The sequence below is a fragment of the Radiomyces spectabilis genome (genome assembly GCF_025331425.1).
Source record: "Radiomyces spectabilis strain NRRL 2753 chromosome Unknown BYT42scaffold_6, whole genome shotgun sequence".
Lineage (NCBI taxonomy): Eukaryota > Fungi > Mucoromycota > Mucoromycetes > Mucorales > Radiomycetaceae > Radiomyces > Radiomyces spectabilis.
The window spans coordinates 1,766,284-1,791,179 of record NW_026251931.1 but is presented as its reverse complement, the minus strand read 5'-3'; the positions used below and the strand labels follow the sequence as shown (position 1 = coordinate 1,791,179).

The 24,896-nt window shown below is 42.8% G+C and overlaps 7 protein-coding genes across 7 annotated transcripts; 3 read left to right on the top strand and 4 right to left on the bottom strand.

The window, feature by feature from the left end:
• Window positions 1-240: 240 nt before the first annotated feature.
• BYT42DRAFT_477780 (uncharacterized protein) lies at window positions 241-638 on the top strand (the record flags this gene model as incomplete). The annotated part of the gene is made up of 2 exons (XM_051563646.1): window positions 241-399; window positions 480-638. Coding segments are annotated over 2 exons (318 nt in total), but the record flags the coding sequence as incomplete, so codon positions are not given.
• A 1,727-nt stretch (window positions 639-2,365) lies between these two features.
• On the top strand, window positions 2,366-3,976 carry BYT42DRAFT_569768 (Endonuclease/exonuclease/phosphatase). Its single transcript, XM_051568321.1, has 5 exons — window positions 2,366-2,620; window positions 2,673-2,794; window positions 2,861-2,906; window positions 2,989-3,053; window positions 3,119-3,976. The coding sequence occupies exons 1-5, from the start codon at window positions 2,423-2,425 to the stop codon at window positions 3,786-3,788; spliced, it is 1,101 nt and encodes a 366-aa protein (XP_051424066.1). The 5' UTR covers window positions 2,366-2,422; the 3' UTR covers window positions 3,789-3,976.
• On the bottom strand, window positions 3,977-7,105 carry BYT42DRAFT_569766 (uncharacterized protein). The gene is made up of 7 exons (XM_051568320.1): window positions 6,403-7,105; window positions 5,569-6,304; window positions 5,409-5,507; window positions 4,767-5,302; window positions 4,666-4,693; window positions 4,482-4,574; window positions 3,977-4,403 (listed from the first exon to the last, which is right to left on the bottom strand). Exons 1-7 carry the CDS (start codon window positions 7,090-7,092, stop codon window positions 4,324-4,326), a joined length of 2,262 nt encoding a protein of 753 aa, XP_051424065.1. The 5' UTR covers window positions 7,093-7,105; the 3' UTR covers window positions 3,977-4,323.
• A 2,421-nt stretch (window positions 7,106-9,526) lies between these two features.
• Window positions 9,527-13,361, bottom strand: BYT42DRAFT_569744 (uncharacterized protein). The gene is made up of 9 exons (XM_051568319.1): window positions 13,092-13,361; window positions 12,956-12,992; window positions 12,641-12,850; window positions 12,106-12,533; window positions 11,259-12,041; window positions 11,073-11,169; window positions 10,973-11,010; window positions 10,746-10,905; window positions 9,527-10,686 (listed from the first exon to the last, which is right to left on the bottom strand). The coding sequence occupies exons 1-9, from the start codon at window positions 13,318-13,320 to the stop codon at window positions 9,666-9,668; spliced, it is 3,003 nt and encodes a 1,000-aa protein (XP_051424064.1). The 5' UTR covers window positions 13,321-13,361; the 3' UTR covers window positions 9,527-9,665.
• Window positions 13,362-15,724: 2,363 nt separating this feature from the next.
• On the bottom strand, window positions 15,725-17,237 carry BYT42DRAFT_546021 (uncharacterized protein; the record flags this gene model as incomplete). The annotated part of the gene is made up of 5 exons (XM_051565850.1): window positions 15,725-15,782; window positions 16,022-16,131; window positions 16,201-16,335; window positions 16,434-16,542; window positions 17,083-17,237. The coding sequence occupies 5 exons, from the start codon at window positions 17,235-17,237 to the stop codon at window positions 15,725-15,727; spliced, it is 567 nt and encodes a 188-aa protein (XP_051424063.1).
• A 2,062-nt stretch (window positions 17,238-19,299) lies between these two features.
• On the top strand, window positions 19,300-21,671 carry BYT42DRAFT_532669 (major facilitator superfamily domain-containing protein; the record flags this gene model as incomplete). Its single annotated transcript, XM_051565434.1, has 8 exons — window positions 19,300-19,394; window positions 19,473-19,537; window positions 19,651-19,808; window positions 19,899-19,979; window positions 20,068-20,538; window positions 20,604-20,895; window positions 20,964-21,103; window positions 21,326-21,671. 8 exons carry the CDS (start codon window positions 19,300-19,302, stop codon window positions 21,518-21,520), a joined length of 1,497 nt encoding a protein of 498 aa, XP_051424062.1. The 3' UTR covers window positions 21,521-21,671.
• A 425-nt stretch (window positions 21,672-22,096) lies between these two features.
• Window positions 22,097-23,787, bottom strand: BYT42DRAFT_605019 (kinase-like domain-containing protein). Its single transcript, XM_051571114.1, has 2 exons — window positions 23,181-23,787; window positions 22,097-23,108 (listed from the first exon to the last, which is right to left on the bottom strand). Exons 1-2 carry the CDS (start codon window positions 23,752-23,754, stop codon window positions 22,282-22,284), a joined length of 1,401 nt encoding a protein of 466 aa, XP_051424061.1. The 5' UTR covers window positions 23,755-23,787; the 3' UTR covers window positions 22,097-22,281.
• Between the last annotated feature and the right edge of the window lie 1,109 nt (window positions 23,788-24,896).

Sequence of the window (24,896 nt, the reverse complement as noted above, 5' to 3'; positions counted from 1 at the left end):
AAGAAAAGGAAAACAAAACCAATGGAAATGTCTCACCTGACGGAAAGCGTCCGTCACAGCGTTTTTGCGGGACAAACGTGAATTTCCGAAAGCGGGGTTTGAATAACGAAGATTACTTTTGTGGAGACCAAATTTTTCTCAGTCTTTTTTTTCTCCTTCGTTTCATCCACACACAAACAAATTTACCAACAACACAACCTTTTCATTGTTTGTTCTTAATACACACCCTAACAGATTACCATGAGACTCGTTACTCAATCCGAACAAGACAGTGCTAGCCGATATGCCATGAAAGGATTTGCCGTAGGAGCCGCCCAATGGGCCGGTGTGGGTTTGTTCGCCTCGGCCTTGGCTTACTCCTTTTTGCCTTGGTACCGCCGAACACAAACAGTGAACAAGGTAATGTATCATTGACATGGAAAACCTTTTTTCTTTACTAGGTGGGTGATTTCCTTTTACGCTAACATGGGGGTCATTAGTTTTATATTGTCATGTGTTTTGGTTTGGGTGGCGGTGCTTACAAGTCCGATCGCTATATGGTCAACTACGAACGTCGTGGCCGAGCACAGTTGCTGGACGAAGCGACTCGTTTGCGATATGAAATAATTTACGGTGAGACGGACAAAGAGCGTGAGGAAGCCAAGGCTGCTTTGGAAAAGAAGAAGGAGGAGCATCATCAACAACAACAACAAGCGACTCAACAAGCAACAACAGAACCCACCACCTCTACCAGCTCCGCTTAGACCTCATTTCTTTTTCAATCCCTCCCCTGTCGAAACACCACCCCTTTTGTAATAAATGCGATATATTAGCCATAGGCGCCGTAGAGGGGCTAATATTGTGTATAAAGATATGATATTTATTATATGACATCATACACAGGCTGTGTAGTATAGATCTGATTCGAAACAATCGTATTTTGCAATGTTGATTGCGGGAAAGGGGTGGATGAAAGATTTACATCCATGAATGTCGGGGACCAAAAAAAGTAGGGTTTCTGTTTTTCCATGCTTGTCAAAATCGAACCACTTTTTTCGGACTGCTTTATTTCTCCCAATTCTGCAGGCTTTTTTTTTTTTTTTTTTTGGAGTTTGCTGAGAGTTTGCATATCTGGAAGAAAAATGGGCCATCCTCGACTTCTTTCGTTTGCATTTCATCATGCTTCTTCAATCATCAATTATTGCTTTCATTGTAGAGGAATACACCAGGTTGTAGCTGAGCTATCCATAGTCTAGCCTGATTTGTCTTCACTGGTATATCGGCAACCCGTTTTGCCAGTTACTGTGTTTGCCAAGGAACGAAAGGCTTAATACCATCCATTGTAGGTGAAAGTAAATGGAACCGATTGCACCATACTATCTGTGTCGAATATGGAATGGAAGCGCCAACATAGAGACTATGTTTGGTAAACGTATGAAGGAAGGTTGGCATGTATTCTAATAGAACTGTGCTACGTTTTTATGCTCAGACGTTTTAAATGAGCAGTCCCATTATTGCCAAACTCAATGTGCAGACAACGAAACCCATTTTGGCTTGAAGATTCGCTGTTGTCCAGATTCTGCTTGTCAATGGATTTGTTTTCGACATGTTCATCCATTTTCAAGCGGTATTTTACTGACCACAGGCATTACCTCCGAGATTGCGCTTGGAAAAACAACCAGAAATCAACTTGGCGGGCATTTAGCGTTTCGTTGCGTGGTCTTACGCCGTCCCCACAGTAGCAGTATGGGCTGATGAGAAAAGCGGTCTGATGGCTGCAAAGTCTTTGTAACAGGCTTTTGAAAGCTGAGGTGCTCTTTTGGATAGCAGACGAAGTGGATGACACGAATAACTTCGTGTTACGTAAAACCTTACACAGCTCATTCTGAAGCAACGAATAATAAGCTGACATTGAGTTTGGATTGACGTGATATTTTAACGAAACGGTCTGCCAACAAGCAAGAAGAATAATGAATGATATAAGGTCATCATCAGAACGGAACGATCATGTAAGAAGATCGTTTCAAGTATCGGTTAACAAGGTTGTTTGTGCTTGGTCGATTCAGACTGTTGCTGGTGACCGAGAAAAAAAGAGAGAATATCATGAAACATGCGACTAAATTATAAAATTGGCTTGGATGATCTTTTTTGTTTAAAAAATTATGATCAGATGTCTGATCAAGCTGCTGAAATCATGTTGAATTCATGATGAAAAGCTTAACGCATGCAGGCATGCATGCATGCTATGAAAAGTTGACACGGTCTGAGTTGACGTTGACTGGTCAACCCCCCTTCTCAAACATTGCCCAATTTGGAATTCCGCGGACAGGCGGGAAGCAATAAAGCAGAAAAGCTCAATCTGATAGGTCGTTATTTTCTTTCGCTTTGAAGTTTTCTATTTCACGTCTTTTTCGTTCTTGTAATTTTTCTTTTTCGCGACACCATGGAGACCAAGCAGCATGCTTTGAGATTTATGACTTTTAATATTCGCCATGATCACGGCAAAGACTCACCCTATGAACCATTCGCCGCTCCCCCGGAATCCCCCACCGAGTTCAGCCATGAGCAACCATGGGCCATTCGCAAATGGAAGATCGCCGACACCATCATACTCTACTCGCCGGACGTTGTAGGGTTACAAGTAAGTCGACGTGTTTGCTTATCTGCGCAGTAGATACTCATCGAATATTTAGGAACCCATTCATCATCAATTAGTCGACCTAGAGGCTTTATTGAACGAGGAATATGAATGGGTGGGTGTGGGCCGAAACGACGGCAAAGAAGAAGGTGAATACGCCGCCATCTTTTATAAAAGGTAAGCACCGGGACATCCCGAACACACAACTGAATGGCTTATGAAAATGCTTAATATGACCTACAGAGAATGCTTGTCCGTGGAAAATCACAAGACCATCTGGTTGTCCGAGGTAAGGAGAATGGGTGGATGGATATGGCTCGGCAAGAAGGGGGAGAGAACACCTCTGTTGACCAGACATGCGCGTTCTGTAGACACCTGAAGAAGTTGGATCGAAAGGATGGGATGCTCACCACCCTCGTGTTGCGAGCCAAGTGATGTAAGTATGATCGACAGGGTGGTTTGGTTTTGGCGGGAAGATGTATCGTGCTGATCTGGTACTAGGTTCAAGCGATTAAGTGATGATTCTACATTTACTGTATTTAACGCTCACTTTGATCATATGGGCAATGAAGCACGCCGAAATTCTTCGCAGTTATTACTGGATTTAGCAAAAGAAGTCGAAGGCGTCGTGATTTTAATGGGCGATCTAAATTCCCCCGAATCGGATGCCGCGTACAAGGTATTAACTGGGTCAGCATACGAGGACATGGACAAGAATGCCACGCTGCGTAACTTGACCCAGTTAAACGACGCCATCACCCAATCCTTTGTCAGAAGCACCGGACGCCCTGTACGTACCACCGAAAACAATATCACCTTGCCTACCCACCGTGTCTTCCGCCCGAGCCAAATTTTGAGCCGACTGCAGCAAAACGGTGAGACCCAACAAGTTCACTTCAATGATACACGTTACGAGTTAGTGACACCCTTGACCGACAAGAATCATACGGCCAGATATGCCAAACTTAGCGGTCCTTACGGTGACACCAATACTTTCACCAGCTTTGGCGTCGGACCTGAAGCTGGTAAAGGTCCTACTCGTATTGATTACATTTTGACCCTGAATACCGCACCTGTCGAAGTACGACAATTTGCCGTCCTTAGTAATCAGTTTGACGATGGTTTGTACATTAGCGACCATCGTCCTATTTTAGCCAAATTGGCATGGTAATTGGAAAAAGAAAACGAGTAAACCATATATGGGTCATACCGTTTGACAACTGTGTGCAACCACTTGTATTTATCATATTTCCTTTTTTCCCATTATGACAAAATCCCAAGAAACCAAGACACTCAAACATCTATACAATCAAACTATCATAGAAAAGATGCAATAAATGCTAATAGTTTCATGGTCCATGTCCATGTGTGCAATTTTGTGACTAACTGTGACCTGTTATTTGCTTACTACATGATGTGACCTCTTTGTAGATAAAACTCATATCAGTATGCCATACGTTTGAAAAACCGACCTCATAGGATAATGCTTGTTTCAGCTTGTGGTATTAGAATACATCACGGTCCATGACTGAAAGACACGTTTCTTAATTCAAGTAATATGTTGGAAGATATTACTTGACCTTTTGACGAGACATTTTTAATTTGATATGATACGCGGTGTGGCAAAAGAATACAATTCTTTGGGTATACACGGTAGATGATAGGATATGCGTTGTGCTCGTGAAGGGAAAAAAGAGCGGTAGATCTTAGAAATTCATGAGAGGCGTATGAGTGGTACCTTTAGGAAAAACGATAAGAGTAGCAAGGAAAAGACCAATGGTAATACCTAAAAAAAAAAGAAGAGGGAAAAAGCTCTTAATTAAGCATGTCCATTTGGAATAAAATCATAAAAAAAAAAAGGTACCGATGGAGCCTTCAATCATGGCTAATGCAAAGCCAGCACCTTGCGTTCCAAATTCACTGGTGTTTCCAAATAAGCCAAGCGCAGCTTTCAGACCTGATGGTGTTTGTGATTTTTCATTGTTATTATAATTATTCGCATCAGGTTCAATCAAAACAGAGGGTTCAAAAAACAACATCAGACTTACCTAAACTGCTAGGCACCAGATAAAAGATCTGTAAAAAAATAGAGACCATACCAAACTAAGATGATATGTTTGAGATGGCACAAAGAATGGCAGTGACTTACCCCAAGTAACATGGCATCAAACGACATATGACCCGTAAATTTGGTTAATAAGTTTCCGACCAGACCTAACCAAAAGGAAGGTACCACCTGCATCACCTGGGACGGAGTGTGGGCCCAACAAGCGAGTGCATAGTTGATCACATATCCCACCACCGCCACCGGAATCATCACCAACCATCGCGGGATCTTGGCTCTGATAAACACACAAAAGGCCACAGCGAATAATGGCACCATCAAAAAGTTGAACCACGGTGACTCGTTGCCAAGACAGGTCGAAGCGATGGAAGCACGCTTGCATACTTCTGGCTGCTCTTGCAGGTCACGAGTATCAACAGTAAGGTATAGTTCGGATCCCATCGATACACCGTAACCGAGCAAGAACGAATAAATAATAGCATATACCATTCGCACCACACCGCTAATCAGTTGTCGCGATACCAGCTCAATGATAGCAACCGCCATCGTGTATCCAGGCAGCATCACAATGAAGGCAGAAAACGCAATGGGAGTAAAGCACACACCGTATCTTGTGAGAGCTACCATCATTTTACCAAAAAAAAAAAAAAAAAAAAAAAAAAAAAGATAATTCGTTAGTAGGATAAACTACCTAGATTATGCATTCCCTGGGGAAGTATACTTTACCACGAGCGACGAAACCAATGATAATACATACTGTAATCTCCCAAATGGGTTGGAAGCTAAGGATGCGCCCGGAGAACACCTCGTACACCGCGAATACCACTAGCCATATTAAGACAAATGAGTGGAAAGAGTCTAGCATGGATGCATGTTAACTACTTACTTCCCAATGCAGCCGCCACACCGGCTTCTTGCCATCGCCCACCAAAGAATAAAATACAACCAGAAAAGGCAGCGAGGGCGTATGCGAACGGATTGAGCCATACAGGATAAATGGGTGGCAGTTGATACACCTTGTCGATGAATTCCAATGCTTCGTCGACCGACACTTCGCCGTGCGAGACCAGTTTTTCAAGACGATAGATTTCGCCCAAACGATGCATCTCAAATGTCTGAGTTTGACGAATAAAGTGGGTTTCGGTAGTGTGGGTGGTTGCATCAAAAAAGGTGAGAAACATGACGTTCGGCATGTATACGTATTCGGCATCCACGCCCAAGGTTCGCGATACCTGACGCATAGCATATTCTAGACGATGGGCTGGACATCCGTACAGCATCAATGATTTGGCCAACTTTTTCAAAAAGTCCTGCTTTTGCAAGATATTGGCGATTTCAAACGTGATGCGAATACGGTCTTCAAGAGTGATCGGCTCAAACTGCGAAGCGGTCGTGAACGTACTGTCGGCCGAATTTCTCCGAGAACAACTGGGAGCTGTCTGCTTCTTCCGTTTTTCGAGTGTTGGCACCAGATGCTGGCTGGAGGTGGCCGAGGAAAGCCAACTCTTGGGTCGATTGACCATCGGTGGTCGTTTGCGCGGCTTTCCCTGAACGTCCGAAAACTGCACATCGCTGGATCGTGGAGACAAATTATGCACATGCGACGAAGACGATCTTTTTGACTAGCAAAAGCAATGAGATCACTAATTATGTGGTTTCCCCCCAAAATCTTGGGCTATACTTGATCCGAAAAAAGCATCGTTTCGAAAATCTTTGTTACCTTTGCATTCTTCTTGTGTGAAGCCCTCACAATACTTTGGCGACGTTTGGCTTCGAGCTTCATCAAGCTGGCGAGGACGCTGCCACTGGCAGCAGGGCGTCCAGAACGTATATCTTCCTCATCAATTATACTTTCGGCTAAAGGAATACTGTCGATGCTGGAAGTACGACGGGCAAAAGCGGGGGTCCCTAACTGCGCGTTCACCATCTGTTGTACCAGCGCAGCGGACTCTGCAACATGATCGTGAAACCGAACATGGCGATCTCTGGCGCCGGCCTGGTCCATCACTACTTCTACCAACGTATTCATAGAACCGTCATCCAGTGTGTTGGATGCCAGTTTTTGTGAATCGCTCATGTCTTTCTCTTTGACGTCAGTGTATAAATCACTGTCATGATGCTTTGGCTTTTCGTTTTCTTTCTCTTTTTCCCGGTCATCGTGCTCGGTATGGCTGCTAAAGTAAGACTCACGAGTCGGTGGCTGACTTTCGATATTGATGGTAGGATGATCGCTTTCGTGGGAGATAGGAGTGGTGCTTCGGATACTGCCTTCGGACGAGAGAACGGTTCGTGAGTTTTGACTGTTGATCAATGCGATCTCTGGTAGACGAGGCCAGGAATTGGCGGTTTGTAAGGTAGGTCGTACGGTGAGGTTTGTGTTATTGTTGTTTTTTTCGGTGGGATCGTCCATGAGAGCAAAAAGTAGGAAGAATGATAAAGATGGAAGTTCCATCGCAGCTGTGTAAATTATAAATGATCGGCTGCTCAAACAGGCAAGCGAGCCGGAAGATTTATTTGGGACATTTTCTGCATCCCGCTTTTGCAAAAGCAAGATTTGAAGCGATTAGATTTTCTGCAAAACGTTAAACGAGCATCGCTGGGTGAGGTAGCGACTAGTGTCATTGTACAAGACGCTTCACAATACAGAAAATTCTTCTTTGAGTTTACATCTTACACACTTCGGCGTTGGAAGGGCCGCGATCCTAACAATGATCTATCAGGGGATTCCTCCTTTGTAGCAGTTTTGCCTGCATTCAAGCACCGCCCCACCAATGAAAGCACCTTGATCCTACTTTTGGTGTTCAAATATAGTGTTTTTTTTTTCTATCCTGAGTTGCCGACTACAACCAAAGAATTGCACAACCCCACTGTGCAACAATGGACTACCATACATGGAACATCAGGGCCCGTTGGTGGTTAATAGATGGTATCACGATTGCGCCGCCAACCGCTTGCTATAATGCCAAACCAAAACCATGATGGGATGGCATCTCGTTTAAATTTCCTAATATTCGGCCTTGTGCAGCCTTCTATAGAGGGACCTTTCATCCAGGCCATGATGAAAACCAGCAGATTTCCAAAATAAATAAATAAAAGTCCCAGCGGCTCGGTCGGAGTCCCCACTATCTGCGAGCTTTGGGCGAATGTTCTTTGTCCAGTTCTTGATACCGCCGTATGCAACAGACGTCTTTTTTTCTTTTGAAAAAGCTGTTGATCTATTGATAGAATCAATGTCTGAATACAAATTTTTGATGCAGTTGTAATGAATGCTTGTGGATACATGAATCAATAAAGCGCAATTTAATCTGACAAAATGTTCTATTTGCGGTCTGACCTGCGTTTGATCTCCATTTACGACAAAACAAGGTTTTTGGAAACATGCAAACATATCAACTCCAACTCCAAAATATTGTACTACCTTTTTCTCTGATACAAAAGCGGTAACCATGATACCCCAAGTCTCGATGTTCGAAACACTCCATTAACGAGTTGTCACCAAAAAGATATATACTTTGCGTACACACCATGAAGATAAAAGTATATTTTAAAAAAAGGATTCAAAGCATATTGGCATAAGCGCACACACACATAAAGCATTTACAGTAAGTCGGGGCCAGATCCAGAAAAGAAAGATGGGAAGTGTTCAAAAGATGAGGAAAAAAAGTAATACAATAATGAAATTAAATGTTATACAAATGCAAAAATAAAAAAATGATGAATGAAGAGATGAAAAAAAAAAAAAAAAATACAGATGGAATTACAAATTATGTAGTGACGAGATTAGCCTGGGCCCGATATTGTGACAAGAATTTTACGAATTCTACCACAAACTAATTCCGTCGTCATTAGTCTTTACGAAACGCAGTTCAAGTCATGACTGAAATACGGAAATATACACTTACTGTAACGAAGGATGGGGGTCGAAGAAAATAACCAGCTTCGAGACTAAAAAAGAAGATGAACGCAAATTCTTTATACACACAAGGCAGAATTATAGTCACTGGCTTACACTGAGAAGAGAATCGGGTTACAGGCGGCAGGTATCGATATTCATATTTACATAAGGCAAAAAAAAATTCCGGTAAGCAATGCAATGGATAATCTACGTGTTGTGAACTTGGGTTTGATCTGCATAATACCAAAGAGAAAGTAAGGACACGGCGTGGTACAGGTTCCAATCAATGCAACGTTATTGTACCTGAGCTGAATCATTGCCCACCATCGCTTGATAGATGACATTTTTTTTTCCACCATCAAGTCGCCGGACGGAAATGGAAATCATAGCAGGTGGCACAACCGTAAAAAGGTTTTCCGCCAACAAGTCGTGGTTTGCTGATCCATGAAACTCGAATTTCCTTTCACGATGATGATCATCACTTATGCAGCGCATGCAGTGTATGCTACATTGATCAGGCCATGGTCGATCTGTACAAATTTTACAAAGGGCCGTCGGTGACAAGATAAATGACTGATTAACTACTTTTTTGTTTACAAGTGATTGACCGCCAAAAAATTTCTGTAAAATGCAAAATTAAAAGATTGAAGAAAAGGGGGTTGAGTATGAGTATTGTATAAATATCGATGTAAAGGAAACACTTGCATTTACCTTGTTTTTGAGGTGGTCAGCCCACTGGGTCACTCTCCATTGCCACGCACAAGTTGGCATGAACAAGCTTGCTTGTTTATCAGTCCTTATCCAGCCAACCTTGTGATTACTCCATCCTGACCTGGTCAAGAAAGGGGGAAGTGCCAAAGAAAAAAAAAAGAAACAAAAGTAACTTTAACACAAAGAACACTTTATATAATGATGCCAAGCGTTTGAGAATAAAAAATACAATCATATGCTTGCTTCCATTTTTGTTTTTTATTTATCTGAAAAGGATAAAACGAAAAATAATAAATCTTTTATTTACAACATAAATAACACCCTCCATGTTTTTGTTTCGGCTTTATTTGGATTTGCCAGTTCTTGAAACAAGTTATTTACCATCTATAGTTAGATGGCCGCCTCAACGACGACAGTTGGGTGTTTGGCGACGTAGCAGGAGGTGGAGGAGGACATGAAGGTGTCATCCCCGGGGTTCGTTCACGGTATAAATGAGCCATTTCAATTACATCGGGTCGATCCAGTGTGAGTGGATCATGCCATCGATAAGATCGGCCGGCCACAAAGTATTCCATATCTCTATTATGGTAGAAATTGTCCGGGCTTTGCAGTATTGTTGATGCATTTGCAGAAGATTGCATGGATGGATGCTGCAGAACACTTCGTTGGTCTTGGAATGCGTCGTCTTCCTGGCCTTCTTCTTCTTCCTCTTCATCTTCATTTCCCATGAGTGGTTGATCATCACTGTATTTATTCTCTGGTTTGTTGTTCTTCTTCTTTACTGCTAAAGACGAGATCGGAGTAGACGGCGTTACGCATGGCGGATTGTCTTCAAACTTGTACAGCCCTTGAACGCCTTCTGTGGAATCATCCAATTCAAGCTCCGTTTCCGCAATGCTTTGAAACTGGATCGCATGTCCATTTTTCCCCTCCAGTACCGAAAGATGTCTCACGCTTTTTTGTCGTGTAATATTGCTTTGCACAGTTTTCGCTGTCGTGTGATGGCGTCGTGCTCCGTATAATCGAGGAATAAGGTGGCGTACACGTTCATGGATCATTGGGATGGGCAATTCCGCAAAAAAGGCAGGATCGCCAAATCGTAAACCGGCTGCATGCTTGCTTTCATTCCATTTTCTGGATGGATCGACAGACGACACGTGATTTTCGACGCTTGGCATGTAATAGTAGACCTGAGGATCAAACCGTCGACGGCAGTACCATTTGAAAAGGAGAGTAAGGATGGGTAAAGGCACTGTGATCACCGACGGCACGCGTGCTCCTTTCAGGTTCAGAATACCAATCATCACAATCTGATACAGTAAAGTGGAGGCCAATAACCGATTGATCAAAAGACGCCAAATCTGACCTCCTGATTCGATCTTTGTAACAAAAACATACCTAGAAAAGGCATGGATTGAGTTTTTTGCCGATTTTCACGATTGAGAAGCGTGGCATACATGAGCAAATATCGGAACACCATTGTCGCAAGTAATAAATACATCAAGGTAAACGGCAATACCAAAGGTGCAATCACCGAGTAGACCAGTCCCACCGTGAAAAAGAAAATAAGTACATTGTAATATAAAGGATAATCAAAAGCTGTCGGACGCGTAAACTCTACAATAAAGGTTCACGTTCAGTATGTTGGGAGCGTTATTTTTCTTACGTCATTTTCACTTCTTACCTTGCAGTTGGCGAGGACTCGGTCTGGTAAACAATTTCCTATTCTGTCGTGAGCCCCAAGCTGTGGATGAGATATAAAACATCATTTGCTGTCATTGTACCTTAGCGTTACAGAGAGCAATGCAAACAGTTGAGCGAGTTCCATGATCACACCGAGTCCCTTTAATGAGACGTAATTGACCCAAAATTCTGATACATCTACAAACATGGATACATGCACGTTTACCGTCCTGATCTTTTGTTGAAATCCAAAGCATTTTTTGTTGTCCATTCATCGAAGGTCTTACCACTAAGATTTTTGGCAATCTGGGTTAAATTATCGCCCATGGTGGAAAAGAATTCTTGAGCCGTCAGCTCTTGTTTGCCTTGCACGGCTTTGTGAATTTGAGAATACATGGATAACAACGTCGACGAGACAGTAAACACCAGCAGGTTGTTGATGATGAAGAAAATGTAAAGTTTGGCAAGCACTTGTCGATCCAAGCTTGTTTCGGTCGTGTAACCTTGTTGCTGGGATAACAGTCGTAGCATTTTTGGAAGAATGAGAAAAAAGATGGCCATGACAATGGGCGTAAACCAAGAACTCATCAGGGATACGAAGGTATGATGATTTTCAAGAAACGTGTCTGAATCGGGAAACAGTCGAATGAAGTCCTTGACATTCGACGAAGCGGATAGAAAACTGGAAGGAATAAACCACAGAAATACAAAGCCGTAAAACACAATTGTGGCGACTAGCTGCTTCATTTTTCGTGCGTATTCATTGAGAGACAGGTTATTCCATACAATGTCCTTGGGTTGAGGCGCAAGTTCGATGCGGATACGACTGTCGGTGCCAAATACCGAAGAGCGAGAAGCCAACTGTTTCGCATTGGCATGAGCCCAACTGACGTGAGAGTATGAAATCCAACCGTAATTGGTGGCTTTGCTGGAAGCGATGTGGGATCGGATATTGTTGATCTTTTCGCTCAACGTTTCCACTCGTTCGGAATAGTACTCGATGGCGTCGACTTTGGGTTCGCCTCTTTTGACGCGGATCATTGGCCGTTTTCCCATAATAACGGTACCATCTTTTGAGACAAGGGTTTGATTTAGTGGGATAAGAAAAACATCAGCTTGAACGAAGATTGGTACCTTTGAGATGATTTGATAGCAAAATTTCCAGCTTTCGTACGGCTGCATCATGCTGTTCCACGCATTTCGCCAGTTCATGATTCCGCCGACCAATAAGCACCTGTTGCGGTGGATATTTCAGGCCCAACGTGTCCACCCATCGTGCCAATGCTTGATCAGATTGAAGAGCAGCAGGCACATTGGTCACCATGAGGGTTCGTGCATGCGTCGATTGCTGGTACTCATTACTTTCAAAGTAACGCCGCCGCAATTCCACATAATCTCGGTAATTCGTCCAGAGTGACCGATAGATCAGCAAAGAAAACACCCATGTCGCCAGCGCATGGACCCAATACCACTTTAAATTGCCGTCCGAATGAAATTTGCCGTCATAGTAATTGATGGTTGATATGGATAAAAAATCCAGTCCTTGATACGGCGGCCATTCTCTGCGAACAAACAAACAAACACTGAGTCTTGCAAAAGAGACGGAAGGAACGTGTTATCCGTCCACACAATGAACACCTCGTGGAGCAATATCCTCATGTATATTTACCCTGTGAACGACGTGGCTAAAACATTGAGAGGAATGAGCACAAAGACACCAATTGCAGTCATACTATATAGAAGTCGCCGCAGCATCCGCATGAATCGTATGAATAGCACTACGTCGAACCCCAGTTTATCCAGTAAAACATCGTCTTCTGTCTTCATGACAGGTTTAAACCATGCAAAGAAGCCAGTACCGATGGCTGGGGGTTGCTTGCTGCCAAGGAAAATGGGTTCAACGTTACATGTTTTTTGCTTCAATGATATTAACTCGCCGGTTGGAAAATTTGTGCTTAGCTGAATGGATGCTGATCCCACTTACGATTTACTGGAATATTTGTATTTCGGAGCGTAAACCACTAGATTAAAAAAAAAAAAAAAGGCCGGGAATCATGTTAATGGATACTGTGAAGTCAACCATCAGACAGATCATGAAAAAAGCGGATTTTAATCCCTACACGAATTATTGGGTCGCAGGATGTTGAAGGCCATCAACACACCAAACGACATGGCACAATTAATACCAAGCTGCGTAGCGAGACCGGTCAATCCAAGCTTGGCGTCCACCTTTTGCTGCTGCCTGATATCATCCAATGAAGCCATCGACGACGAATAAAGGGAAAGGATAAAGAAAAATGAAAGGAAACCAAAAGAAAAGAGGAAGGGGGAAAAGGGATGGAGTTGCATTGTGCCAATTTTTTTCTGACCGACGGTGTAACGGAGCAACGTTTATTTCTGTCCAATGAAATCCACCGTTCCAAGCTGGAATCCGCCATTTCTCGTTTTCCATGTCCAAAAGCAATTGGGGTTTCTTGGTGCAACTTCCTCAAAAGGCAAAATGCTGGATACACATTCTGTATGAAAAAAAAGAGAAAAAGAAATTGACGCCCTGAATTGTGCAACTCGAGGTCAAAATTTTCATTCAGGGCACACCAAGGTTTTGTCAGTAGTTTTCATTATAATTGCCGGTATTAACATCAATTTTACCATCATCATCAATTCATGCTTTAAAGTAAGAGTAGGTACTCTGAGCAGTCCTTAGAAATGAATCAGCCCTGTGTAGATCCGAATTATCCGGTAAGAAATAAAGCGGTTAAAGATGAAACTCAGTTGACCGAGTAAAGCGATATACAGTCCGCGAAAGCGACATCCGGCATCCGTTTTCGGCAAAGACAACTGCAGTTCGGAAAAGACTTTATCATTGACATGATCAAATGACGTTTTGAGACATCCACATTGATCATTTAAGAAAAGTAAGAGATCGCGTAATGGATTTCGGTTACCTGTAAAGGTGCAGCATCTGACGCCGAATCTCCCAAAAATTGCAATCGTCTTTGCTAAGAATGAAATGCTGACTTTGATATGAAATTATGTGACTATCATCAGATTTTCTTCTCAGGAAAAAAAAAGTATTTATTCTAGTATGCCTAGTGGCGGTAAAGAAGAAGGAACTGGTAAGGTATCTTTCAGCTTGTAGCTTTGATCATTGGCCAGTTCAGCGCATTTCGCTATCCGGACTTGGACTTTAAAAGAAAATGTATAAACTGCTTGTGACGTACTACAACAATGCGCTTATAAGTTGCTCCGACAGCAGCAGGATCGAGCTCGCATCAGAATTATCGGATGGATTCCCGAAAACCACCTAAAGCATTAGATCTCTGATCGTTGACTTCGTTGTGAGGAATTTTTCTTTTCCAGTTTCAGTTGTATTTCCTCAGTTTTAATGAAGACAAGCGAGTGTTGAAATTATTTTAGGAAGCAGGGAAGCAAGCAAAACTGCGGCGGGCCTTTTCTCTCGGGTTCTGATGAAATTTTTATCAATGTAACCCATGTTCAGCTGTCCCTGCGGGTAGTCATCAAGGGCATATCAACTATTGCAAACATCAAAAGAACACGATTGTATGCCGCCAAAAAATAAACATACCAAAAGGAAGACTTAAACATTATTGATAATGATATAACATCACCTTTCACATGGAACGGTACCTCGTTATCCCTTTGATAGTTCCTGCCCTTTTTCTTTGATGTTGGGCGTGTTCAGGGCATTTCAAGACACATAATTCTCTAATAGCAAGAGCATATCCAGCTGTAATATAAATGTGATTGCTCAGCATACCAAAGAGCGCAGAAATCCACCTTCCCACCCTCACCAGTGAAGCGTTGGTGAGGGTAAGGCAAGAGATTTTTTCGTTCAGCCAATCAGGAGATTCACCAGAGTCACCGGTGAGAATCCCTTCAGCCCATCGGGTGTAAGTATCCTAACCTTCTTCTCGAGTGTTCCTGAATCAATTATGCGCGGTTTCACTGGACGCCTCATCCGGGTGGTGCGGAAAGCTCTGTGCTTCTTATCGTTCCCTGAAAATGGCTTTTATGTCTCCAGTTGCCGTAAGAACCGAAATGTAACCAAATTTAACGGCTGTAGGCACGACTACAAGGCCTGCGCAATTTGTTGCCAATGGCAGACGCCTTGTGAACCAGTCATTGTTCAAGAAATGGTTTCTGGGCGACCTTGTGGATGCTTATTCATCAAGTAGTCCCATCTGAAACTGATGATGAAGTTACTTCACGATAGCGTTATAGAAGCTTTCGGTCTTGTTCCTGTGGAAGCACTGTCCGACAGACAGAATATTAGCGGCTTCGGAGCGCTTCAGCAGTGCGACGGTTTTCGATATTACCTGCTTCACCAAACAAACTCCCGGAATGGCAAGAGTGATTTAGCTTCTCCGCCTATTTGCTTGCAAGGAGTGGGCGTGCAACGCCAAATACCAGCATAACGTAATCGTACTTCTTCATAGACCAAGCTTCTGGTCCCAAAAAGTGGCAGCCAGCAGGGGCGAACGACGCATCTGACTAGAAGAGGAAAACATCTTAATAGCTTATAGGAACGCCTCCTTTTCTGGAACAGTGAGGGGAAAGTTCAGTGCTCCCAACAAGTCGATCGTGAAAAGGTTGAGGTAACTTTCTTGTGATCAGAAGGTAAGAAGACTGGGAATATTGAAAATGAAAAGCGAACTCATGAGACAATTAAATAGCGTCGTGTCCGTGTCGTGATGATTGACAAATGTCTGACTTCTCAGATTTGTCCAACTTGTCAGACACGAACACTGGAAAATAAGCGAGTGGCATTTTCATCGGCCACAATATTGGAGCTATCCAACGAAACAAGAGTCTTAGAAAGAACAGAAAATAAAGTCGATAATGACTTGCCGATGGGTGACCTTCGAAGGATGCTTACAGGAAACCAGCCTAGCCATAAACGGATGAATATAACTGGAAGAGAAATGGGCTTCGGACAGCGATCGCATATTGCAATCGTATAGTGACGGGATTCTAGGCCATGCATCATAGTAAATATCAAGAAATAATAAGACTAATTGAAAGCACTTACAATCCAGTGATGGCGCGCACAACGCACTGCTCATACTCGTTCAACGTTGCACAGAGATCAAGTAATTGAATGATCGCTTTATCCTCGTTGATGACATTGTCGATGTAGTTCTAAGGAAGAATATGAGTACGTCTAAAAGAGCTATAAAACATAATTTTTCAATGAACATGTAATCTTACCGCGAGGATATTCTTGATTCGAATAAGATGCGCAGAGTTGAACGCATCCATCGCAAAAGCTCTGGCGCAAACAAATCGGTCGGCAAGACTCGATAATCGAAGCGCTTTTGGAGAACGAGGATTCCGGAAGTGGAACTATTTAGAGAATAAAATTAGCATCGCATAAAAACAAACAGAAGAAAGCAAATGTACAGCAATTCATTATAATTCTCGTCAAGGCTAAATCTGTTTACTTCCACGCATCTCTTGCGGAATTGATCAAATTTAAGCGAGATGTCTTGATCCTTAACAACCCACCGATGCGTTTCAGGGGGAAGTACTGGTTGCGCAGGTTGATTTCCACTATACCAAGATATGAAATCAGTCTTTAGCTTTTCATATTAAGCAAAGCATAATTACATGACATGTGGCTTCGGCTCACATTTGGCTTCTTAGAGAGACTATCGGCTTAAAGTCGAAGGAAGTTTGAGGCAATAACAGGTCTGTGATGCCCTTAGATGTTCTGGGCCGCACGCGCGCTACACTGATGAAGTCAGCGAGTTTTTTATTCCTTGGTTGGAAAGTCTGGGTAAACTTTTGAAACTTCATCGTGCTGGGGATAGAGCATTGCAATTATTGCTCTTCAACGAGGAATTCCTAGTAAGCGCAAGTCATCAGCTTGCGTTGATTACGTCCCTGCCCTTTGTACACACCGCCCGTCGCTACTACCGATTGAATGGCCATAGTGAGCATATGAGATTGTTTTCGGCTAGTTGGCAACAACTGGCTTTAAGCGAGAACTAGGGCAAACTAGACTATTTAGAGGAAGTAAAAGTCGTAACAAGGTTTCCGTACGTGAACCTGCGGAAGGATCATTAACAAATGAGCCTAGTACTGCGTTACTACATGATTTGAGAGCTGCTGTTTATTGTCGAACGTTTCAAGGCACGAGAAACAAGCGATGCAACAGAGGCATCAGGGTGCTTTGCAACATCGGCGGCAGTAAATGCTATGAATTCCTTGTCTCGATTACCCTTTGTTCTTGCAATCAAATGCATGCGATGTGTTCGTGAAACATGTCTGCGTGCTGCGTAATACGAATTAAATGATCCATCATAGAAGGGGCATTCTTTTTTTTAGCAGTATAGTCAGGGTTATCAGCAAACGGGAAAGAATCTTGACAGAAACGAAAAAGGTGTCTATATCGTGGTGACTGAAGCTGTTTAAACGCAGATTGAGACTGTTTCTTATTTTGTGGGAAATGCGGAATCGCTGCATTACCTATGACAGTTGCTGAGGCATATCAGCCCATATAGGCCGGTCATAAATAGCTCCCCGAGAAAACTTTGGTTATGTAAATTCTGTGCCTGGTACTTTAATATCACTCTTTTTATTACCGCACCAATTGTTTCACCTATTTTTTTTTCTAGCGAGAAAGACGATGACCGTTTTTTGGCCGGCCAGTTTATTGGAAAATTTTGGTTCAGCCAAATGGGCCGAGCATTCAATCACCTATCTATAAAAGAAAAGGGTTATTACACGACTGAAAGAGTGGTATAAACTCCCCTGTCTTCCGCTCTAACAACTTTTCGTACTGTTTAAAGCTGGATTGAAAACTAAGGATAGTCGATGTGTTCTCGTCGATATCCTTGCCCTAACGCATACAGCAGAAGCTAACGGAAGATGCGATACAACTTCTTATTCGAGTTACCAACTTTAGTAACGGTAAGCACGGTTGGATCTACGAATCAATCTTATCTCTTTAATCGATGTCACCAAATATTTGCAGGTATGCTTTTTTTGATACCACTTCGACTTCTTTTTTGGTAATGGGTCAACAAAACGGCGCCATGATTTGTGGAACAATGAGTTAGATTTTTCATCTCAGGAAGTGCCAATTTATAAATAATCAAAGGTTCACTCCAATTGCCACCATAGAGGCTACTGCTGACCCCAATCTTAATTCATGATATCAAAGCGATAATTTTATATACAAAAAAAAGGGTACGCATCGTTGGATCTGGTCCATCTGGTAGAAAAGTCACAGAACTCAGTTTCCGAGTTTGTGTTATGCAGTCCGCTGAAACAATATCCGACAAACTCAGTAAGGACCATGTCGATGGACCCCAATGACTGTACACAGTTTGCTTCGACTATATTTTCTACTATTGGAAGAAAAAGAATTGAGTATTTTTGCTTAATCCCAACAAATTTAAAATTGTAACAACCGGTGAATCGTTTTTTGACACTGTACCTGGATTTCCCAGCATTGCTTAGTAGCAGCCATCCAGCTCATGAGAAACATAGAGCCTTGCATGGGGTAGATTTCCGAGGCCGAATTTTTGATTCGATTTGTTTGTTTCGTGGCATTTTGGCGTCACCTTTAATGTTTTATTCATACTCTGACAATAGATACGTGATGTTGGAGGGGCTGTTGGATTTGGGGTTACATTTAAAAATATTAGACACAACTCACAGAAAAGATGCATAGAACTTCCGTAATAGGAAATTGGGCGACCAAAGAATGGAATAAGTTAGGTTGTTTTGGAACCCATCTGATTAGTTTTTTTGATGTGAGCGTGATACTGTTGTCGCTGTCGGCGCAATGTATAACCGCATCACTGCTGCAGATGGTAAGCCTCCTTGACTTTTGCCAACCTTCAGGTCCGGACGACGGAAATGCTACGATTCGGTCTGTGAATCGGAGACACAACAAACCAAAAAATGTTTAATTGCGATAAACCTAAATTTTTCATCTCCATTTTTTTTCTTCCGCTTTCTTTTTTCTTTCACGTCTATTTTATTATGACTACGCAGCGAGAGGAGAGTCGACCTCTTCTCGGGGAAGAACGTCCCAACTATCATTCTTCTAGTCGCAGCAGCACCAGCAGCCTGAGTGACGGCCATGTGACAATTCTCACTTCTAACCCACCGTCCATTCTCAGCAAAGATGACGATCCGATCAACCCATCTTCCTCCACAGGAACATGTAATATCGCTGAAGAGGACTTGGTCAACTCCAGACTGAATGGTGCATCACTCTACACCGTGTTATTGGGGTAAGAAAGCGCCGCTTTTTTCACGAAAGGCCGTTTTCGATTTTTTTTCTCATCACAACAAATGTGCATTAGTCTTTGGATCGGTGTTTCGTTATCTTCGCTCGATTCTTCCATTGTTGCCACCATTTATGCTCAGATTGGCACTGAATTTAAAAAGTGAGTTGTTTATCCCAGGGGCGAATTTGAAAGGAATTTGGTAATGCAGTCTTTTGGTTTATTGACGAATGGGTTCAGATCAAATGAGATTATTTGGATTGCTACATCTTACATGCTGAGTTATACCGCTTTGCAGCCATTGTGTAAGCATGAAAGTGTGACCTGTCGCACAGATTTTTCGCTTTTTAATTTTTTAAAGCGTTGACGAATGGAGTAAGCTGAATTTGGGCCACCATGAATTTTTTTTTTTTGTTAGATGGCCGCATCTCGGACGTTTTTGGTCGCAAAACCGCTTTGATGTTTGCTACTTCGGTGTTTTTCATTGGATCCGGGCTTTGCGGAGCTGCGAACAGTCTTTGGAGTCTCGTTTTCGCACGTGCCGTTGCTGGTATCGGTGGTGGAGGTATTAATACGGTAAGTGTCAGGTTGTGTGCCACCTTGTCACCGTGCCATTGGAAAGAAAAATATCACTGAGAAACTAAACGGCTTCCCACGATGTTTTAGATGACAACGGTAATTACCAGTGACCTTGTTCCTTTGCGCTACCGAGGTACTTACCAGGGTTACGGAAACATTGCATACGCTGTAAGTGTTAGGTTACGAAAAAAAAGAGATGCACGACGGTTTGGATTTTTAACTCAGCTGACCCATTCCCGTCTGATCGTTCCTGTAGGTCGGTTCTGTGGTTGGTGCACCGCTGGGCGGATTTATTACTGACACCATTGGATGGCGTTATTGCTTCTACATCAACTTGCCTTTTCTTCTCGTGACCATTTATGTGGCTTCCTGCTTGTTGACCAACTACAATCTCGCGGAACAACCCTCGACCACCCTTTGGGAAAGATTGAAGAAGATTGATTATCTTGGCGCTATTACAATTGTTCTGTCAGTAATTGCTTTCTTATTGGCGACGTCTCTCGGTGGTAATCTGCGATCATGGACGGATCCTCTTGTCGTCGGCTGCTTGGTGGCTTCTATAGTGTTGGCAGTTTTGTTCTGTATCATTGAAGCCAAGGTGGCGCTGTATCCGCTTATGCCCTGGGAAATCATTTCCAGCCGCACCCCTTTGGCCTGTTCCATGACAAACCTCTGCACTGTCATGAGTTCGACTTCTCTCATCTACGTTACCCCATTATATTTCCAGGTAATTTTTAAGGTGATAGATGGAAAATGTGCATTTCTATTCAACTGCGTTTTGTAACTCGCTAGGGATTGATGGGCTACTCACCTACTCAAGCTGGTTTGTTCTTTTTACCTAAAATTGCCCTTGTTTCCACTGGATCCGTACTGTGCGGTATGTGGATGTCACGTACCGGCGAGTACCGCAATATTACAATTGTGGCGGCTGTGATGTCTTTTGTATCCATGATCGGATTTACCTGCTGGACAACGACTACCCCGCTTTGGTTTTTGCTCATTTGTCTACTCATGGATGGTTTCTCAATGGGTGTCCTTATCACTACCACCCTTATTGCCATGCTATCCTGCGTTGGTCAAGGTGGTAAGCATTCATGATCTGATGACTTCGATCTGGTAAAAAGGTGAAAAGCTAATCATGAGGTTTTCCAGAAATGGCTACTGTCACGTCGATGTCTTATCTCTTCCGTTCCGTGGGCGGTGTTATTGGTATCTCCGCCACTTCGGCTATTTTCCAGGCCATTGTGAAGAGCGAATTGAGCGAAAAGATTACAGGTCCCAATGCTGACAAGGTAGGGATGATTTCAAAAAATATAGAAGCAGGGGAGTGGGGGGGTTGAGATGCAGGGCTGGAAGCATGAAAAAAATCGGATATGTGACAAAGAAAATGGATAATGACGGTGAAAAAAAACCGATGCATCAGAAAGAAGAGAGGGGTGGTTGCGTGGAGAAACGGAGTCCACAAAGAGTTAGGGAGAAGAATCTGACGGATATTGAACCATTTCAAACAACAGTATATCGAGATTGCCCGTAAATCCATGACCGAAATCCGACAGTTGCTTCCTCAGGATATCTTGCAGATTGTCCTTGAGACTTACCAAACCGCCCTTCGATACACTTTCCTTGCATGTGTTATCATTGCCGCATTCACCGTTATCTCGACTCTTTTCATTCAGCGATTTGAGTTACATACCAAAGTTAGAAAATAACGACAATTGATACCTTTTCCTAATTCAGTCATTTCTTTTTTGATTTCTTGTTTTTTCCTTTCTTTATCTCTTATCATCATCACCATAGACAAAAAAAATGTTAATAAAGGATAAAACAAGATGTATTCTCCATAATTGTTACGAAAGTAGAACGAGGTTGATCCAGGCTCGTCCTGTTTTTTGAATCAACTTTTTTTTTTATTTGTAACTGTCCAGTTTGATCCTTATGTCAATAAACCGGAAATCGGGCTTACGATCTTGTCAATAGATGACAGGATATATTACGATACGCCGTTCCTTGTTCATACATGATAGCCCCTTATTGAGTTGATGCTACTTTACAAAGCAACAGCGTTGCAATCAGTGTAAGCCAATAAACCAAATAGCATGAGGTACGAATAACATTCGATTAGAACATATTTCGATTTACTTTCTTATCTTTGCGGTTGATGGCAAGGAGAAAAAAAAAGCATGCCGTTTTCAAGTAATTGAAAACTACAATCAATTGAAAAAGGAAAGGGAAACAAAAAAAAAAAAAAAAAAAAAAAAAAAACCACCTGCTAGGAGGATTGGATTCTTGATAACAAACAAGCCGAAAATTGTGGTAAACTTTAATCTTGTTCCTTTTTGAAACTTTTAGTATGTACGATGCATTTTTGAGTATGTGGTATGATAATATACAAATAGAAACAAAAAAAAAAGTAGCAATTCTCCTAAACAGAAGATGTGACATTAGAATAATAGTGGTAAATAGTAGTTGATTATGAGTGAATAAAGTTCATTAGAGGAAAATGATGGATGGCAATCTCCACTGCCGTATCTTGATGCTTATTTCGGGTTGAAGCGACACTGTGGGGGTAATCGGCTGAGTCGATGGAAGACAACGAGGAGCAGGATGAAGAGGAGTAGGAAGCGGGTGTGGGCGGCGTAACAGGGGCAGGCACAGGCACAGGGGGTAAACGTGAGGATGGTGGTGGGAATGCTGGTGGAGGAACGGCTTGCACTGAAGACCGGCGAGGTTGCGTGGAACTGTGAATTTTGAATCCACGCAAACCCACGGCAGCTGTCGGCGATGCAATACAGGGTTTGACTGGACAAGGAGAAACGGTGGTTGCATGCTCGATTTCATCAGTGTAATCGCCAACGTAGTGAAGCATGGCTTGCGCAGTGGAATGCGTGTATTCCATGGACGGTAGCGCTGGATGCATGGTCTTCGTGGTTTTAGGCGATGATCGGATAGGGCGAGGTAGTTCGGTCAACAGCTGTTGTTCCTCACGAGTAAATGAACGACAGTGAAGAATGCGTAACCGAAGTTCAGGCAGTGATATACGAAGGGCCGGATCCAGGCAAAAGATGCGCGATAAAATGCTGTCGAGTTCGTCAGAGATGCAGGGTAATATCTTTTTGAAGAAACAATGTGGGTTGCGAACGTAGGCTGCAAAGGTGGTATCCTGCATATTGGCTCGTCTCCAAGGATTTCGTCCAGTCGTAAAATTAATCAGGATAACACCTAAACTCCAGATATCATTCTGTTGTGTACTGTAACCGCGAATACGCTGATGACCACGTATCATCCCACCCTGACATTCTATTGACAACGTGCATGTTGGATTAGTCTCACTGTTTTGGGTCTCCGTTTTGCTTTTCGCTTTTGACGTACCAGGAGAAAAGTAAAAGGAAGATCCACAGCCAAATTCTGCAGAAACCAGCTGTGACGTGGCTAACCCAAAGTCGGCAAGCTTCACTTGCCAGTTTGGAAACATGAGAATGTTCTCCGGTTTGAGATCGCGGTGAGCAATTCCGTGTTGGTGGCAGTGTTGTACGGCATCGATAATTTGAAGGAAGATATGTCGAATCGCTCGATTGTTACCAGCCAACCCATGAGTCGGGTGAACAATGGCGGCAAAAAGGTCGCCTTCAGGGGCGTATTCCAAAACTAAAAACGTCATGCTTCCATCACGAACCACCTTGTCGAAAGATAAGACATTGATGTGACTGGACAGTCGAGAATGAAGTTCGATTTCTTGCTGGGTGGTTTTATTGCTGGCTAGCAATTTTACGGCATAAGGTCGACCGGTGTAGATATGACGACCAAGGTAAACAACACCGTAGGCGCCGATACCAAGGATCGACACGAGCCCAATGGTTTTGTGATCTATTCGTTTACCCAATAACGATGTGGGATCGACGGTGGCGGTGGGATGGGTGGACGATAAAGCGGTATTCGGCATCATAGAGAAACAAAGAACAGCAAAATTAAAGGGAAAATGGGCGAACCGAAAAGCAAAAAAGCTTTGGTCTATTTAAAAGCTTTTTCGAACCTCATCACCCCCACCAAAATTGAACTCGGTCCGTGTGCCATTGAGAAAAGCGACCCTCTCCTATGAGCATTCAACCAAAAAGGACGCTCTCCCTCTCTTACCCTACTGGTCCCCCCACCTCCGACCCCCCAACAAGTAAAAGGAAAACCTCCCCTTCTTCCTTCTTATCTCCTCTATTTTTCTTTCGTTACTTCTATTATACTTTTCCTTTCTTATACCTTGGCTGCTAGCTAGTCGTTGATCCGGAAATTCCACCCTTGTCCTACCTTTTTGTCGCTTTTTACTTTTTCATTTCTTACGTCTTTATCTTTTTTCTCGTCCTTTTTCTCCCCTCTCGTGCTCCTTCCTCAGCAGGAAAACCGATGCTGCCTTGTCTACTCATCTGAATTTCTTTGTACGGGCCTGTGTTGGCAGTTCAACGGATATTTACCTCTTTTCAAGGTGAACTCTCATATCATTGATAATGTAACTCATTTACAGTTAATAGATCATCCTATTCCATTGTGCTCAGCGAAATCTGGCTCCTCATTTCCCCCCCTTGTATGCCACAGACTCCCTGGTTTCCCACCAGTGATTTGGTTTCCACACAGACAAAAAAATTCACAATGGACTTCTACGCTAAGAATTTCCCCATACTATCCATCCCTTTGAAATTCCGCGACATTTCGCAATATAATCGCTTTCCATTATTCGGGAAACGGTAACATCTCGAGACTTCCATTCACCTTTTCCTAGGTAGATAATAGATTAGTAATAAGCCAAGATAATCACTACCTCATGTTCTTGGTCATTTCATGTATCGATCATTTGTATTTGATTGCCAAGAACCTCACGAAAATATAAACATTCTATCCAATGAGATCGACCGTAAGGATAATGAACGAAACCCGCCGTTTCATGTATTTATGGACAATAGCTACTATAAATTGCATGGTTAACGTGTTCTACGTCCATCTCCACAGATGCCAAAATAGTGATCATCGTTAAACTCTCTGCCCTAGTATTTAAAATGAAACGCTTTATTGTTGATGATGCAGGCTAGAATACGCTCCCTA

Excerpts from the sequence above, each read along its gene's own strand:
- BYT42DRAFT_569768 (XM_051568321.1), top strand. The coding sequence starts at position 2,423 with ATGGAGACCAAGCAGCATGCTTTGAGATTTATGACTTTTAATATTCGC. Across the intron at positions 2,621-2,672 it reads CGGACGTTGTAGGGTTACAA|GAACCCATTCATCATCAATT; the intron begins GTAAGTCGACGT and ends TCGAATATTTAG. Across the intron at positions 2,795-2,860 it reads GCCGCCATCTTTTATAAAAG|AGAATGCTTGTCCGTGGAAA; the intron begins GTAAGCACCGGG and ends TATGACCTACAG.
- BYT42DRAFT_569744 (XM_051568319.1), bottom strand. The coding sequence starts at position 13,320 with ATGCAACTCCATCCCTTTTCCCCCTTCCTCTTTTCTTTTGGTTTCCTT. Across the intron at positions 12,993-13,091 it reads CCTGCGACCCAATAATTCGT|TGGTTTACGCTCCGAAATAC; the intron begins GTAGGGATTAAA and ends TTTTTAATCTAG. Across the intron at positions 10,906-10,972 it reads GAGTCCTCGCCAACTGCAAG|AGTTTACGCGTCCGACAGCT; the intron begins GTAAGAAGTGAA and ends CCTTTATTGTAG.
- BYT42DRAFT_569766 (XM_051568320.1), bottom strand. The coding sequence starts at position 7,092 with ATGGACGATCCCACCGAAAAAAACAACAATAACACAAACCTCACCGTA. Across the intron at positions 5,303-5,408 it reads CATTGGTTTCGTCGCTCGTG|CTCTCACAAGATACGGTGTG; the intron begins GTAAAGTATACT and ends AAATGATGGTAG. Across the intron at positions 4,575-4,665 it reads TCTGGTGCCTAGCAGTTTAG|GTCTGAAAGCTGCGCTTGGC; the intron begins GTAAGTCTGATG and ends AAACACCATCAG.
- BYT42DRAFT_605019 (XM_051571114.1), bottom strand. The coding sequence starts at position 23,754 with ATGATGCCGAATACCGCTTTATCGTCCACCCATCCCACCGCCACCGTC. Across the intron at positions 23,109-23,180 it reads TTCCTTTTACTTTTCTCCTG|AATGTCAGGGTGGGATGATA; the intron begins GTACGTCAAAAG and ends CGTTGTCAATAG.